We start from the raw sequence: 17,265 nt of genomic DNA, 5'->3' as shown, positions 1-17,265 counted from the left end.
GAGGAGTGTTCTTAGCGATATCAGATCAATTCTGCTGCAGAACAGACAGGAATTTACCAGAGGAAAATTCCCCAAATATGACATGCAGGCTCTTTGAGGATCAGCGGCAGAAAACTGCCTACTGTAGCCATTGAGTGGCTAGAACTCCATGGTCAGCCACCTAAGTCATGGGGGAAGTACTGTTGAGAATAGAATGTCACATTTAATTTGAAAAAATATGCCCTTCATAGAAAGGGGAGACAGCAATCAAATGGCGTGGCCAAAAATAAGGAAGTGGCATCAGAAAACGTTTCTTGTGTCCTAGCGACAGCTGGAAAAAACTGAAACTGGGAGGGGACGGTTATTGGTGCAAGGGGGGAATTGGTTCGGTATGCAACCGTTGGCTCACACTGTGTAGCAAGCAAATGATTTTTATTTATTTATTTTATTGTGCATTTGTAAGGCGCTTATACATCAAGTAAATTGTGTTTGAAAGCGCCCACACGGCAACAGGGAGGGAACATAGGAATGAATGGCAAATATAATGACAATGAAGAAAAAGAAAGAGGCAGTCCTACTAGGCCTTGTGAGCATTCAGATTGTGCTAGACATTTTTTGGGTACACTATTTTGGGCCCTGCCTATGGTGAAGGATTGCTATGCCTCTGATGGAGGTGGGGGAGCAGGACATAGGAATATATATGTTCTTAGACATTCATTCACAAAGAGTACACCCGCTTAATACATACTCAATACCAGCATGCTAAGTGCAAAAAGTCCACATATACCTTATTACTTTTGCTTCCCACTACACACCTCCACACTTCTCACCAGAAGACCCCACTGCTCCATTCTGTACCTTTTTTCAGGACATACGAGGGTCCGGTCCTCAAGGGACTGGAACGAGGGGGGCTACTCGACAGCTTTGGATGCGAGTCCTGGTGCACCGGGCTGCATGGTCGCGAGGAGCAACGGATGTATGCCTCGTTATCAGGCTCTGTGGAGAAATATTATATCAAAGAAAAAATAGATACAAACATATCTGAACGCACAGAATTACTGAATTCAAAAAGCTATAATCCACACAACGACAGAGGAGCTTATCCTTTTTCTGATGTGGGAACCCTCCCTCCCGAAAGACACAGGAATAAGGAGCCCATACGTCTCAAAAACAAAAGCCCTTAAAATGCCATCTCCTCAAGGACCTTCAGAGACAAAGTATTTAGCTGATCCCACAGTTCCAGTGTAGTTTCAGACCTACTGCGGAATGATAAACCTAGATTCCAAGAGGGAATACGATAAGTGTCAAAAAGCAAATACAGAAGCCACCATGCCTGGAAAAATGACACTGAGGGCTGCTCCAAGCTTAGCCAACAAAAAGTGGGTGTGTCACAGAAAAGACACCACATGCTCAAAACAAAGTGCTTATTTTGAATTACGATAATATACCCCAGAGGAGGCTTAGCTAGTGGCTTATTAAAAGGCATTGTATTTAGGCAATTATGTAGTGCTGTCTGAAGTTACTTATGTACCGCTCACCCCAAGTTCCCTTTTTCATGATTCATGAGATATCTGCATCAGCCGGGGGCCACCAAAGTACTTAATTTCATTACAAATGATTAGACCGTAAACTTGGCTCCCAAGCAAGAAAACATTGACCAATCAAAAACATTAAAAGCTTGATATAAAACGACAGTTAAGTACAACATATTACACGTTCACAATAAGGAAAAGTTACTTACTTGCTATCCTGGGCATCCATCATGGGTATCTTTACTGAATTCGTAAACATCGGTTTCCTCTGCCTATGTGTGGAATTCCAGAACACTTTTCAAATGTAGAGAGCAAACTCGCTTATTAAATAAAAAATTAAATAAACACAGTACATATGGCCGGCTCTTTTTTGTTTTCACCAATTTTATCTCAAGAAATGACAAGATTATCTTTTAAACAGTATTCCTACATCAGACATGCAGCAGAACATGAAAATCAGGAAACAGACAGGCAAGCATGAATTAAAGCTGTCTTTTTAAGGGAGCCGAGAGATATAATCCATTGGCAATTTGCCTCATTCTTTTTTCGTTGTTAGGCTTTCCGATTGTAGAACATTCCTCCCTAGAGGGAGACGGAGCTTTGCTTATGAATTAAAGCAGTCTTGTTAAAGGAGCCGGGAGCTGCCAAATCCCAGCATGGAAGCCACTGGCAACTTGCCTTGTACTTTTGTGAGCGCGAGATATTTATCTTTGTTATGTCTTTCTGATTGCAGAACCTTGATCGCTAAAGGTGGACGGTCAGTAGTTTATGAATTAAATGAAGATACCCTTGATAGAGAATCAGGATTACACATTCCATTTCCTTTTACATCTCGGGATCTTCATTGATAGTCATAAAATGTTAATACATTAGCAAACCATTGCCCTTACGGATCAGGAAGAGAGAAAACGTGAACGTGTATTGCCAAATAAAACGGCAACATATATAAGGTTACTAATGGGAAGATCACCTTGACAGCTGGTGCACTACTGCCCACTTTAGCATGTCCACCTAATAGGACCTCTCTTTCTCTATATCCCGTGTGTCATCAGATGGTTCTTTTGTGCCTCACAAGCCACCATTCGTGACTCAGTATTCATAGATTGCTTAGGGGCTTCAGGACAGGAACTCCCTGCAGAAAGTTGTCTTCTTTTCACCACCAGAGGAGGGACATCTTTGCTCTGTGTGTCAGGGAAAAAGATCTTCCTAATCCTGCATCTTTTGAGGCCTTTGGTCTTTGGTTTTACCCATTGCTGCAGGGGTCTCATGTCTAGCCTTGCATTGGCGACAATGAAAATGCATGCAATGAGGAAACATGTCAGGCCATTGATGAACACATTCTCAGCAGGGGTTCATGTTGCTGCTTGAAACACAAAAGTATTAACTTCGAAGGACATACCTTTACCCTTGTAGTGTGAAGAGTTGACCACCAAAACGTTTCCGTATACGTTGCAGAATCTATTTCTTTTAGCTTACATGAAAACCCAGCTTTCACAGCGTCCGTGCTGTGCAATGGAAGACGTGAGAGGCCTTTTGGGCTGAATTGGATTTCATGTGACAGTTGTCTAATAAGTAAGGTTATGCAAAGGTCTTCTGGACTGTATTCAAGTGCTCACTGTGATGGTGCACTAGTGAGACATCGACACACAGGTGGCATTTTTGTTGCTACAGACTTTTATTAAAGTATAAATAGGGTTGGGGAAAGGCCCGGTAGCCCTAACGCTAAAAGGGGGTTCCCTGCTTCAACATAAATCTTAAATGGGTCCGTCAGGATGTCAAAATAAAGAATTGTCTACCGTTGTGTCAAAACCCTAACTCTAGCCCTCACACTAACAACTTAAGAAAAAGGTGCAAAACAGTGTCTTGGTAGCAGATCCTTCAAAGTTCTTTTCAAAGGGTCCTAACATAAAGTTCCAAATGGTGCAAAAACAAACTCCACAGGGGTCAAGAGAATGTCTCGCATCTCTTGACTTTGCCACAATGTTCACAATGCTAGAGGTTGCCTCTCTTCCTTTTACACAGACAACATGGTTTCTCCCCCAGTACTGTGACTAAGAAGAGTAGTTAAAATGTTTCTTCTTATATGGGTGCGAGTCCCAGACTCAAGTAGGAAACACAGTTCTCTTCCCAGGCACTTTTCCCCTCTAGCAGTCTGGTAAAGTGTTTACTCTGTGAGCTCTGTGCTCGTGTTATTCTGGGAACTTTTACTTTACAGCCAAATTACATCTCTTGGCTCTGCATCACGGCCCGCTCCTCCCCTCTCCCATCCCTGTGACCTCTTGCTGTTCTCCCCTCCCTGCACCCGCCTCCCAGCCTGCCCTACCCCTGGATTGGGTCTTGGCCTCTCTTAGGTGTCTCTCTGCCCGTTGCAGCCCCCTGCGGCGAAGGGCCCCAAGGCTAAGGGCAGCTCCTTCAGAAGCAGCTCCAGATGGTGTCTGCTGGTTTCAGCAGGGGAAGCAAGAAGCTTGCAGCCGCCAACCTGCTGCGACTGCTAAAGTAAGTGCAGTGGCTCAGGGGGTGCACCAATCACTGCACCCCACTAAACTGACCACACACTCTAAGCTTGCTTTCCTTTTTTAAATTGCTGTTTGTGTTGAAACTAGGCCTTTTCCCCTCTTTCTAGGAAAGTCGAATATGGGTGTTTTTACAGTGCGCCCCCACCCCCTGTCTTCCTTACAAACTGCTCCTGCGTTCCCTCTGTGGTTGCCTACTTGTTGCATTCTTCTGTGTGAACCCTCCCTTTTGTTGCCTCCCGTGGTGCTCGGCTTTGGGCTGTGCTTCATTCCACCCTCACGCTCCCTTCTTGCCTCCTTGCACCCTCTACTGTGCTCTCAATCTCTTCCATATTCTCGAACTGCTACTCTATCTCCTATCCTGTCCATCTCAACAAGCTTGGTAGGAAAACTTTCAAGAGGGATATCCTGGTCTCCAACCCTGGCCTCCCTATCGCTGATACCCACATCAGCCCTTCCTCCAGACAGACCCTAACCAACATTCTCTTTATCGTTCCCTCTCGAGACCTATGGACCCCTCACATAGTCTCGGCTCTCTCTCCTATATTGGTGGGATGTCCTCTTGGCCTCCTTCCAATCCTCCAAGACCATCATTAATGTATATCTGAATGGCACTGTCTTGGTCCAGGGCCCTCAGCCCAATCTCCTCCTTTTCGAAAGGCATCTCCCCCGTCTTATCAACTTCCTTCCTTCTCCTGCTCCTCCTACTAGCGCCTCTCTTGCTCCTCTGCCACCTCCTCTTTCCATCGCCTCTCTGGCTACTATGCCACCTCCTGCTACGACCTATGCCCACTCTCGGGCCCCTCTACCACTTTCGCTGGGTGTCCCTCAAGCCTGTACCCAACTGCAGAAGTCTTTCAAATGTGGTAACCTGCTCCATGTCGCTACTCTCAACTCTCGCTCTGCTGTTAAACACTTCTGACATCTGCCACCTCCTCGAACAACTTGACCTGGATGTCCTCGCTCTCACCGAGACATAGTTCACGGCCAGCTCTGTCACAAGTTTTGACACTCTGCTCCCTGACGGCTACAAGATCTTCTCCAAGTCCAGAACCAACCATCCAGGAGGTGGAGTAGCTCTGATCTTTCCAGAGTGGGTCCCTGCTTCTGTCATTCTTGCACAGGCCTACTCCTCCTTTGAATGCCTGGCATGCAGGCTCTCTATTTCTCCTGGAGTCTCTCTGACTGTGGCCACTGTCGACAGGCCACCTGGCCAGGTTGCCCTCTTCCTCTAAGATTAGGCTGACCTTTCCTCTTCTCTCCTTGCTTCTACCTCGCAACCGCTCCTCCTCGGAGACCTCAACATCCACCTGGATGCTTCTAATCCCAACACTGGACTCTTTCACAACCTCTGCGACACTCTCGCGCTCTCCATTGTACCCTCTGTTCCGACACTCTCTGCCGGACGGTTCTATGTTCTTTCCTTGATGGCTATTTTTTCGACAAGTTTTTTTATGAATATGTTTCAGCGAAAAACCCCATCGAAAAACATGTTTTTATTCGTTGCAGTGTTTCCCCCAAGCCCACTCCCCTATTTTTGTTTTACTATTCCCGACACCCCAACCCTTTATATGCCCGACCCCCACCCCATGTATTTTTCAAAGGGTTTTTCGGCAAAACTTTTTTGTTAAAGAAACCACCAAAAAAATAGCTGTCGATGAAAGAACGGTATACGCTGCCAGACACACGTTGGATGTCCTCATCTCCTCACACATCCCCCTCTATAACCACTCCTCTCTCCTGGACGGACCACTTTCTGCTTTCCTCTCACCTGAAACTCGATGTCCCTCAGGAAAAGCCCACCCCAGCACTGCCACCTATCTTCTCAGTCATTCGGCCCATGAAGCGTGCGTCAGTGGATGCCTTTGCCTCTAATTTCTCTGCTTCTCCTACTCTTGGGGCTGACTCACACTGTAACACAGCGCTCTCTAACCTGCATCTTTCTATCTCCAACAATCTGTACATCCTTGCCCCTTTCATGAGAATCCATCTGAAGGCTACCTTCAAGTGCAGCTCTTGGTATGACTCCGACCTCGCCACACTGAAATGCAAGTGCAGGGTGGCCGAGAGGAAGTGGAGGGCTTTGGGCGCATCCTCTGACAAACTGGCCTGCCACATGCTCCAAAGGCAAAACAGACTCTCTGTCCTGTCCACATCCAAATCTGTGTCTCTGCGGCCTCTAACAACACAGCAAACTCTTTAAAATCTGCAAGGAGCTGGCAAATCCTTCTGCAGTCTCCACCTTTCATGTTCCCTCCCATGCCCTCTCTACGGCTCTGGCTTCTCAATTCACCACTAAAACTCAGGACATCCTGTCCTCGCTCTCCTCTTCCTCTCCCTCTACCTCCCTCGGCCCCCCTCTGGCCACCTCCCCCTCTCCTCCTTTTATCTGACAACATCTGACGATTTTTGTAGACAAGTCCAATCTACAACAGTTTCATCCAAACAGGTGCTCCCGTGCTCCTCCAGAGCCATCAAGGACCACATTGACACACTTGCTCCAGCCTTGGCCGATTTCTGCAATCACTCTTTCGCAACTGGATTTGTCCCCTCTCTCCTCAAGCACTCCCTTGTGCACTCCCTCCTGTGCACTCCCTCCTTAAAAAGTCTTCTGCCAATCCTACCTGTCCAGCAAACTATCGCCCAATCTCGATCACTCCCTTTGTGGGCAAGCTCCTGGAAAAGCTGGTCATCTCCCAGCTTACTCTCCACATTGATTCTGTTGGTTGTCTACATGACCATCAGTCTGGCGTCAGAGCAGCAAGAGGCATGGAAACTGCTCTCCTGAACACCTGTGAAGATCTGTTCTCTAATCTTGATTCCAACCTTCCTTCTGTCCTTATCCTCCTTGACCTTTCCTCTGCTTTTGACAAGGTCAATCACTCCATCCTGATCAATTGAATCCTTGAGAACCTGGGCATCACAGATCAGACCCTGGAGTGGTTAACCTCCTTTCTCCTGGACCAACCCTCCCAGGTCCAATTTGGGTCCTTTCTCTCCACCACTTCTCACTCCACATGTTCCTCAGGGCTCTATCCTCTCACCCTGGCCCACCTGATCTCTACCTTCTCTAACTTTCAGTGTTATGCGGATGGCAGATTTCTTTAAGGCTTCCCTCAGCCTCCTCTCCTCTCTCGCTCATGCCTGACTGTCTATCTGCGATTCAGGATTGGTGCGCTTCCAACGATCTCTGCCTTAAGGCCAGTAAGACAGAGATCCTTCTTATTGAGACCCCTTCTCCCGCTTTCCCTCTCTCACTCTGGCCGCCCTACTTGGCCCCTCTTTCTTCACCTTTCTGTGAGGCAAATAATCTTGGTGTCATCTTCGACTCCAATCTCTCCTCACATCACAGACCTTGCCAAGAAGGCCCACTACCAGCTTTATCTCCTCAGCGGTATTCTTCCATGTCTCACTTTCCCTCAGAAGCTCACTGTCTCCGAGCCCTGGTTCTCTCTAGGCTGGACTACTGCAACAGCATCTTTCTCAATCTGCCTTCCTAAGACCCTCTGCATCGTCCACAATGCTTTCTGTCGCCGGGGACCGCACTACATCCAACTCTCTCTTACAAAATACCTTCCTTCTAAAGCCCTTCGCTCAGTCACCTCTAACTCTGTGAGGGTCAGACGCCTCTCCAGGCAGAGAGTGGCGGGCGGGGAAGGGTAGACCTCTCTCCTCAGCGGGTGCCTCCCTCTGGAATGGCCTCCCTGCCCCTCTCAAACTTGAGCCTGACCACCTGAAGTTCTGGAAGCAGCTTAAGACCTTCCTTTTCTCCTCTGCTTTCTCTCTCTCCCTCCCCTGCTGACCTACCTGTCTGCTGCGCCGATTGGTTTCTTGGCTACCCCCAGAGACTCAGTGTGCACCAAACGTCTCCATGATCAGTCCCCCCTTCACTGCCTCTGGGCCTACTGTGCACCTAGGGGATATAACTGTAACCCCAACAGTCCCCTGCCTTCTTGCACTACCCAGAGCCGGCTGCACTTACTCAGAGCATTGCTGCCCTGATCGCACTTCCCCCTTCCCTCTCCCTGGCACTTTCCCCTCTCCGTTACCCCTGTACTTTGTGCTGTCACACTTGCACATCTGAATTACACAAGGCCTAGTAAGATCATTTGTCTTGCCCTCTCTCTGCCTTCCCTCCCTTGTCTTGTCGCACCTATAAACACTTGTGCACAGGCGCCTTATAAATGACATATCATATCATATATCAGGTAGACTTGGTGCACTCTCCTGCCTAGTACCAGCTTTTGCCACAACTGTCCTTCTTTATAGGGGTGTGAGCCGCAAACTTGCCTGGCTTTAACAGTTTTCCTTCTAGGTAGACTTGGTGTACTCTCCTGCCAAGTACTACCTATTGCACAGCCAACCTGGTTAACCTTTCTCCCAGTTACTGCAACTATGAAGATGAGCCATTGTGGTATTCCCTTCTGTCCTCCTTCTTCTGGGTAGGCTTGGTTCCCCTCCTGCCAAGCACTAACATTTACGATCAAAGATGTAACAGCTTCTTCGCTATCACTTTCAGGGTCCCAGACACTTGGTTCGGGGTATTCCTCTACCTTCCTCGCTTGCCACTACCTCTTCACCTTATCAGGGTCCCAGACCCAGGGTTCGGGGTATTCTGTTCCCCTTTCGGCTTGCCACAACTTCCTGCACTTGTCAGGGTCCCAGACCCTAGGTAGAGGGTATTCTTCCCCCCTTCCTACTTGTCACAACTTCTTCCACTTATCAGGGTTCCTGACCCTAGGTGCAGGGTATTCTTTCCCCTTTCTCTCTTGCCACAACTTCCTCTGCTCATCAGTGTCCCAGACCCTATGCACGGGGTATTCTTTCTCCCTTTGCTCTTGCCAGAACTACTTCTGCTTCCTAGCGGTTCACTGCCCCATGGCATACCTGTGTGATTGGCTCACGAGGGCATCCGCTTTCTCCCAGCTTCCTCGGTCAGCCGCGGGGCTTGTGCTGCTTGCAAAGGCTCTGCTTGGTTTGCGGCGGGTCTGCAGCACCAGCCTTCCTTCAGGAGGTTGTTTCGCTTCCACAACATCGGGATCACCTGCCTTCTTCATCCGCCATCCTGCCGTCCCAGCCAGTATCTCAGGACTGGCTTCAGACCTCTCGACCTTGCCCTGGGCGTCCGGCTTCCTCCCAGGTGCAGCAAACCCAGTCTTCTTCGTTGCAGCTCCTCCAAGGAGGACTGGTCCTCGAATGGATTCCTTTGTTGCTTTTTATTTGTTCGTCGGGTTTGACCAAATTGAATAGGCCGGTCTGCTCACTGCGGTTCTGTGGGGTGCTCTTCTGCACTCCGCGCATCTTCTATATTGAAGAACTATTTTTCAGGATGTGATGACTGCTCTTCTTCGTCTCAGTATAATTGAAAGGAGGGCAAACCTCTACCCTGTTTGCATACATAGAAGTACAGTGGAGTCTTGCATCATGGAGAGGGTAGGAGGATGAGGGAGCTGGGATCATGGTGGAAGTATACTGCATCTCTTCTAGAGTGCCATCCGTAATTCCATGAGGTGTTCCCTCTGCATGTGATCCTCCTGCAGTGTACCACCCCCCAAGGGAATTATTGGACTATGGCTGCACCACCCTGGGCACATGAGAAGGGTTCTCCCCAAAGGGAAATGGGATGACATCCAAGGATTTCTAACTGCAGCCAGCCACTACTCTCATTCGTTTTCTGAATGCTTTTTGGACTGACTTTCTCAATCTCATTTCCAAGGAATCCGTTTCAAGTGTTGTTGCTAACAAAGAGTGAGCGCTGATTGACAGCCCGCTTATATGGAGTTTGGATACCTAAGATTTTAGTGATAGCAATAAAACAGGTGTGGAAGTCCAGAAAAAAAACAATAGTAGAAGAATGGATTAATGATGTGATTGTATTATCTGAATTTGAATTGGTTACGTTTCGGAAACAGGAGAAAGAAGAAAACTATTGGTCCTTATGGAAGTCTTTTATTGATTTATATGGTAGTGGAGTGCATAATGATGGTCATGATGAATAGGCTGTTTTAATAGGATTGATAGTGTTGATGGTAAGTTTTGTTTTGTTTTTTTATTTTGTAGTCTTCTGTCTTGTCCTATCGTCTGTGTGTTGAGGGAGCTGGATAATTCTTGTATATAATATTTCTGAAGATTTGACTGATGTGTAATATTGTTGTGATTTGCCTTAAAGTTTGTATTCTACATTACTTTTCTTGTATTTACAATCTATTTGTGTTATTAAAATCAATAAATAAAGAAAAAAAAAGGGGACCACACTGAATTGAAACGGACTCCGTTCAATGAAAACCTGATTGTGCAGTGTTTTTCTGCTACTGGATTGGGGAAGTAACCATCATGCAGGTCTAGAGAACTGTGAGGGCAAGCCGATCGGCTTCCGCTCCACTGCTGCTACCCGTCTCCAGAACACTCCCACTCTCTGCCGCGCCTATTCTTGCCAAACCCTGCGCAGTCCCTTTTCCAAGGCTTGCTTCAGAGCCAAGAGTTGCAACCTCACCTCCTGCGCAGCACTGCTTCGTGCAGCTCTGGCCTAGCCATGTCTTACCTCTGCTCCGGTGCCTCTGGCATTTATGGCCCTGTGTGCTTCGGCTGCAGACCTTGATCCTCTAATTGGGCTGAACAATGCTCCCGGAACACTGAACCCCACAAAGGATGCATGCACATTAACTCTCAGCACTCCCCATGGCTCAACAGGGACCCCAGGGCAATGTGCCCTTTACTTCTTGTCGTAATGTGTGTTTCGTCAATGGAGCAGATTCCCTTTTTTGCCATCTCCTGTGCAATTAGCTTCTTCAGTCTGTCTCTCCCTGTCTTTTATCCAGCACTTGTTCTTTTTCACCCTCTGCAGGGCTCCTGATGAGTAGGGGACCTGAAGTCCTTTGGTTGTCCTAGAGGGCTGGCTGTCTTCTTATCCCCACTGCACACTAATCTTGATCCATCCTACCTTACTCGCAGTGGATGGCGGCCTATGGACATCATCTCAAATCTGATGTGTGCCCAAGAGTCAGAGAGAAACAGAGGCTGAGATAAAAATCAAGGAAAATGTCAAAGTGATGGAAAACACTCTATCAAAAGGTTAATCAGAGACTTTCAATCAAATTCTGCCGAAAAACCGGCAAAAGCGTTCAGAACAGAGGGCAACTATCAGTAGAATGCATGCTGGCAGCTGCAAGCTCCATGCTCCTGTGCATGTAATCTATGCATGCCCAGCTCTTTAACAATTAGGATTGTCTGAATTAGTTATGATTTAAGAATGCCCTTTAAAGAGTTATTGTTCCACCGTTAACAATAACCCAGATAGGCAACAGTTGTGACCTTTTTTAATGCATTTATTGAATAGGATTTCTCACATTACATTGGAAAAGTGCTATAAAATGCCAAACGCACAGGGAGAGATGTTCACTGTTTATGAATATCAATGAGTCCTTCCATGATGTGGAATATAAATCCTACCACATTAACTGCACAATTCAACAACCTTACCAGTTACACGAGAAAGGTCAAATACATTTTCCACAGCACAAAAGCAAACACAATTTGGGCTAACCGACAATGGGCAGACAACCATCAGCCTTCACATTAAACCACCAGCCCGAAGACTGTGTTAAATGGTGCTAGAGGAAGAGGTTGATGGAAAGATCATATGGTAGATGAGATGAAGTACTGGAAATACAAAAGTTGGTCTAGTGGATAACTCATACCTATTCCTTTGCCCAGTCCTTTTCCCTTCAGACTGCTGGGACAAATATAAAGCTGCGACAAGCGTTCTACTACATGCAACTTGGGCCTGAATCCATTAAAAATGTTAACGCATGTATTCAAACAGACTGAACATTTGTCCTGAGCTACCATCTCACGTGTAAAGTTTACAAAAGGTAGCACAAAAGGTTTCCCTGTACATTCCATAAAGCCGTAAAGTAAAACATCGGGAAAATCACTGATGCGGACAGCACCCTCTAGACTGCATGCATACATACCCTCTGGCAGAATGATTTCTTTAATCTGTAGCCCTCAAGGATACAGGAGACGAGACAATCCAACAAGAAATATGGTTCTTAGAGGGCTGCTTTACAAGTGAAGGGCCACAGTATGTCAGGATCCGGTGGTATTTGTGCAAGCCAAGCAAAACCTAAGGCCCCTTGTGACATCCGGACTGTAGATACTATTTATTGCGCAAGTAGGGAGAATAATGTGCTTTTCTTAATTTAAGCGTAATTCAGATAAAACCTTTGTATCCTGGTGAAACAATGTTTAAGATAATCTAGATCAGAAGGATCAAGTCATTCCATCTATAAATAATACTGCTGTTACCTGAAATGACAGTCTTGCATGTCACCACTTTAATATGACTGGGTGCCTTGGGTTCTAAGTGTTTCTGTCCCAGCATTTAAATCATGTTTAAACCTGAAACAGGATGGAAACTCTTACGAGGGCGATAAAGGGATAGAAGCCATTAGAATGCCTGTGCTTTCTCATCATCAGAATTCTGATAAGCTCCAAATACAGCACAGGATCTCCAAGAACTCACCTGGAAGTGAAAACCAGTGGAGACCAAGTATATAAATGTATCCAGGCACAGGAGGGCTACTCTCCAAATAGATGCTCTTCACTCTCATGCTAGTTCACAGTGGAATACCCTCTGTCTGCTTGAATGGCCTCCACGTTCTCTTGAACAGGCAGGCTACAGGTGAGGCCTTGCATGCCATGCTCACCAATGGAGGGCAAAGGTGGAGAATGCGCTTCTTTTGCTTAGAGACGAGTGACATCTTGTTAGAGAGCACAAGGGCTTCTTCATCAACTCAAACAGAGATGAGAACCAGAATCCAATGGGCCAACACGGAGCCATGACAATCATAGTGCAGTTTCAGGTTCTGAGCCATTGAGGAAGTATATAGGGACGAGAGGTATTGTCAGTGTAACTTAGTGGATTATAGAGTTGGACAAACAGTTAAAAAAAAAGTAGTGTCAAGGCGATTGCTTTCCGCCCAAGAATGTCTCTGACCTGTTCACAGGTCGACCACACATTGCACAACTCCTCTTCAATAAGGTGAACATGTGCTTATGCATACCTCCCAATCTAACAGGAGAAAAGGAACCCCTACTAGAAGGTTGGGATCCTGGCTCAACCATAGAAATTCCACCTCCAAGGCACCAAAGTTTGCAGCGTAATTCGGTTGCAGGGACCCGGTACATGTAGACATACACATAATCGCTTCTCCATCGCAAATGTTGGTCATTTGCAAAGCATAGTGCAAAGGTGCAGGGCAAAAGGCGGCATACACGTGCAAAGAAGTGCTGGGCAAAAGGGGGCGTATAAGCATGTACACTGCCTTTTGACCTACATTTTGCACTCTGCCGTGCAAATGAACTAAACACCACCTGCTATGTTTGCATGGCAGGTGACGCTTACAATGGTTGCCTAAGAAGTCTGCTTGCTTTTTCATTGTGCAAAAAGCCGGCAGGCTCCATAGGGATCCCCAGCATTGTTGCCTGCATATAAATGCATGCAGGTGCAAAAGCAGGGGTTTTTATATGTCGAAGAGGAAGGGAGCGGCGGAATCACAAGTTGCATTCCGCCCCTCCTCTACCACATACAAACTGACGAAAATGGGGCATGGCATGAATGGAAGGCGTAAAAGCCTTACGCAAGGCTCTTTTCCCTTCCATTTACGTTACACCCTTGACCAAAAGGTGCTGCCAGGTGCTCTTTGTATTGTGAGCCTGCCTCTTAAATCCCCCAATTGGAAAGATGTTGGAATGTAGTCAGCATTCTGAGGTTGGCCAAGAGAACCACCTCCTCACAAGGCCTTTTCAGCAGCTACTGCCAAATACTAGCAGGCACTGTGTGAAGGGAACTAATGAAAATGACAAAAGACACCCAGAAGAGCAATGATCCTGTCCTACACAGAAAAAATGCTAGAACTCCGATGTCCAGCGCTGCTTCCATGAAAGAGGCTATAGGTCAGATAAAGAGGACATTGTCTGGATCAAATACAGACCCAGACTGTAGAGGGGGATGAGAAATGGTCAAGGCTTAGACAGCTGTTGCAAATGGAAGAGTCTTCCATTAGCAGTAAACATGGATCCTGCACTGGAAAGCCTACCTGACAAATGCATGTCCTCAAGGATAGAGACCTGGGAGAAAAGAGATGTTCTCCCGTTCGGTTTAAAATTGCTCAAGACTTGGAATCTGCCGGGAGAAGGAGGGGACTTAATATACCTGTCCATCACTATAATTAATATTTTGAAAGCAATGGCCGAAAGAAAATGCCACCAGGTGCAAGCACAGACGGCAGAATCCAGTCTCAAGCAATGAAAGAACGGGCACTGGGGAGGGCTGCCAGGAAGCGGGAACCACATTATCAGGTCATTTTAAAACAGCCAACCTCTGGCCAAGAGAGGAGGGGAACAACGCTGCTCCAGCCATAAAAAAGGGTATGAGCTACCTGAGAATAAACAAGTAACAAGAGTCCATTACAGGATGCTGGTCAGCATGTGGAGGGCGGCTCTGGGTACAACAGACAGCAAACCCTCTTTGGCTTTTGTGGCACACACCGTAAGCACAGGCCTGTACAATGGAGTAATATGTGAAGCATTATCCAGGATACTGGGAACTTTAACCAAAAGGAGATTGTGCCACCCACACGTTTTCAACAGGAGGACTACTTTTTTAAGTGTTAAGCTCTTTGTGCAAAAAACCTTTGATGACCAAGATTTCATTTTCTTCACATCATCCCTCAAAGGCAAAAATCTGGATAACTGAAAATTCTTAAATGACGCGAAACTATGAGGTTTTAGAATTTTTGCTGCTTACTTCAGCAAATTCAAACTGAAGTTGCAACAAAATCCCACGTAAAAAATAAACATTAGAATGGTTTCCAAACCTTATCCTTATTGGCAGTTAGAAAAACCTAGGGACAGTGATGTCATGAAGTCATGATGTCATGAAGTCATGATGTCATGGTCTCCTCTTGTCACCTGGAGTCATTGCGGTGTCTACATCTGCATCCTCATCCACCTGCTCGGAGCTGGTCTGCCGGCGGCTGCAGGTGAACTTCCTCTCTTTCTGTCGTTCCTTCTCCGAGATCCCTCTGCCGGCCTCATCGTGAATAAGCAGCTCCATCTCAGCCAGGGTGCTTCCTCTGGCCAGGATTCCCTCGCTTTCTCCTCGGTCGCTACTGGAGTCACAGGACAGGAACTCATCTTCTGACGGGCAGCGGTCACCCTCCCTTCTTTCATCTGTATCACTTGAGTCAGAGTCCCTCGTCTCAGTTACCACAGGCTCCTTCAGCTCCTCGTGGAGCTGGTCCATCAGACAGCGGAGGAACTCCTGAGTGTCCTGGAGAAACAGAGACGTGTTACTCAAAAAGGAGACAGAGAATCAAGAGCAGTGAACAATCAGCATGGCTCACCTTCCAAATACCCAGAAAGCAGAAATGGGCTACAATGCTCTAGCCTGTTGCTCAGCCTTTCAGCAAAGTGAGCCAGGGCATTTATCCCCATCCAAAAGCCCCCTCCATCGACAGCAGCTGCGCGCACTTCCTCGCAACTAGCTACTGAACAGACTTATCCTACAGCCACCCTTTTAGGTAATATCACAACAAAGCCCCATCAAAACCTCATTAGGTTTCTAGTTCCTGACCTAAATGCGCCTGTGCCATAAGTTTGTCACTGTATGGAAAACACCATGACATCTGATCCAAAGGTTAGTTACCTGGATGCTTTAAGCTCATTTAAAAAAATAGGAGAAAAAATAAAATGGACAACTAAAGAATTAAAAATAAACCCCCGCAAGAATTAAAAGCACGTGTGGCTCAGTGATGTCATCAACACATCCTCATGTGAGAGACATTCTGAGATAAGTGTTTTGTGACGTGGTCTATAGGTAGCTCAGGTTGAAAGAATATGACTAAAGGTACTGCAAAGAGATAACTCTTCTGAAGAAGTGTCCACCCCGGCTGCAACTGCTCACCTGCTGCGAATATCCACGGAACATTGGGTTCACCAGCTTGATTCCATGCGACAGACTTGTAGGCACCACATAGCTCGGCCTGCAAAGGAAAGTTATCAGACACTAAAATATCGTTCTCCATAATGGGCATTTACATCGTATTAACAACCTTAGAATATTTCCTGCACATCAATCACATCCTGGAACACTTGCAAATATTGTAAATAAGCATGTCCAATGCACTGAACGTGAGAGAAAATATAGGCTTAGAGAATATTATTGAGATGGAACAAGTTACTTACCTGTAACTGTTGTTCTCCAGCATGGGTCTGGCATGGATTCACATGCTCATGAATATTCCCCGTCGTCAGGCTGGGAATCCTCGGTAAAGAAAAAACCAGTATCAGTTTCGTTTCTGATCTGTCTTTCGTAGTAATAACCAATCACTGGTCTCTGCGTCATACTGACCACAGCCAATGACTGCCCTCTACCTAAGCCCCGCCTCTGGCAGCCATCTTCAGATTTGGAAGCACGTGAAGTGGCAGTATGACCAAGTGAAGAGCCGCAGAGGGGTAGGCGGGAGGGTTCGCATGTGAATCCATGCCAGACCCATGCTGGAGAACAACAGTTACAGGTAAGTAACTTGTTCCTTCTCCAGCATGGGGTCTGGCATGGATTCACATGCTCATGAATAAAGAATACATAGCAGTACACACATGCACAACCACGGGAGGTGGCAAAGGCTCAACATTAAGCATCACATAAACTCAACATTAAGCATCTTACCTCCTCACCAGGCTCACCTCAGGCGAACAGGTTGCGCAGCACTGCTTGGCCGACCCTGGACTCCTCCCTGGAATCCCGGTCGACGCAGTAGAATTTCGTGAAGGTGTGCGTCGACCTCCACGTAGCAGCCCTGCATATGTCCAGCAGGGGCACACCAGATAGGAACGCCGTGGTAGCTGCGATCGCTCTGGTGGAATGGGCTCTCGGACGGCCAGGCAGCGGTCGGTTTGCCAACCGGTGACAGCACATGATACAGCCGGAGAGCCATCTGGAGATGGAAGCCTTCGAGAGAGCCTTCCCCTGATTGACAGGTCCAAAGTTCACAAAGAGTTGTGACGTCTTCCGAAAACCCTTCGTGCGGTCCACGTAGAACTTCAGCGCTCTAGCTACATCCAGCGAGTGCAAAGTCCTCTCAGCCGGCGACGAAGGCGACGGGAAAAACACAGGTAACACCAAGGGTTCGTTGAGATGGAAGTCCGACGGTACCTTGGGCATGAAGGAGGGGTGC

The 17,265-nt window shown here is 47.0% G+C and overlaps 1 protein-coding gene across 6 annotated transcripts in view; it reads right to left on the bottom strand.

The window, feature by feature from the left end:
• The window catches only part of USP20 (ubiquitin specific peptidase 20), a 587,649-nt gene that overhangs the window by 284,815 nt on the left and 285,569 nt on the right, over positions 1–17,265 (bottom strand). For all 6 annotated transcript variants that reach the window (XM_069609236.1, XM_069609235.1, XM_069609237.1 and 3 more), the window contains exons 9-11: positions 15,993–16,071; positions 14,999–15,359; positions 838–975 (exon numbers count right to left, since the gene is read on the bottom strand). In XM_069609236.1, coding sequence (XP_069465337.1) covers positions 838–975; positions 14,999–15,359; positions 15,993–16,071 — 578 coding nt within the window. The remainder of the gene's footprint in view (positions 1–837; positions 976–14,998; positions 15,360–15,992; positions 16,072–17,265) is intronic.

The sequence above is a fragment of the Ambystoma mexicanum genome, chromosome 8 (genome assembly GCF_040938575.1).
Source record: "Ambystoma mexicanum isolate Mex_15411 chromosome 8, UKY_AmexF1_1, whole genome shotgun sequence".
NCBI classification, from domain to species: Eukaryota; Metazoa; Chordata; class Amphibia; order Caudata; family Ambystomatidae; genus Ambystoma; species Ambystoma mexicanum.
Note: the sequence above shows the minus strand (reverse complement) of the source record. Positions and strands in the feature narration are given on the sequence as shown.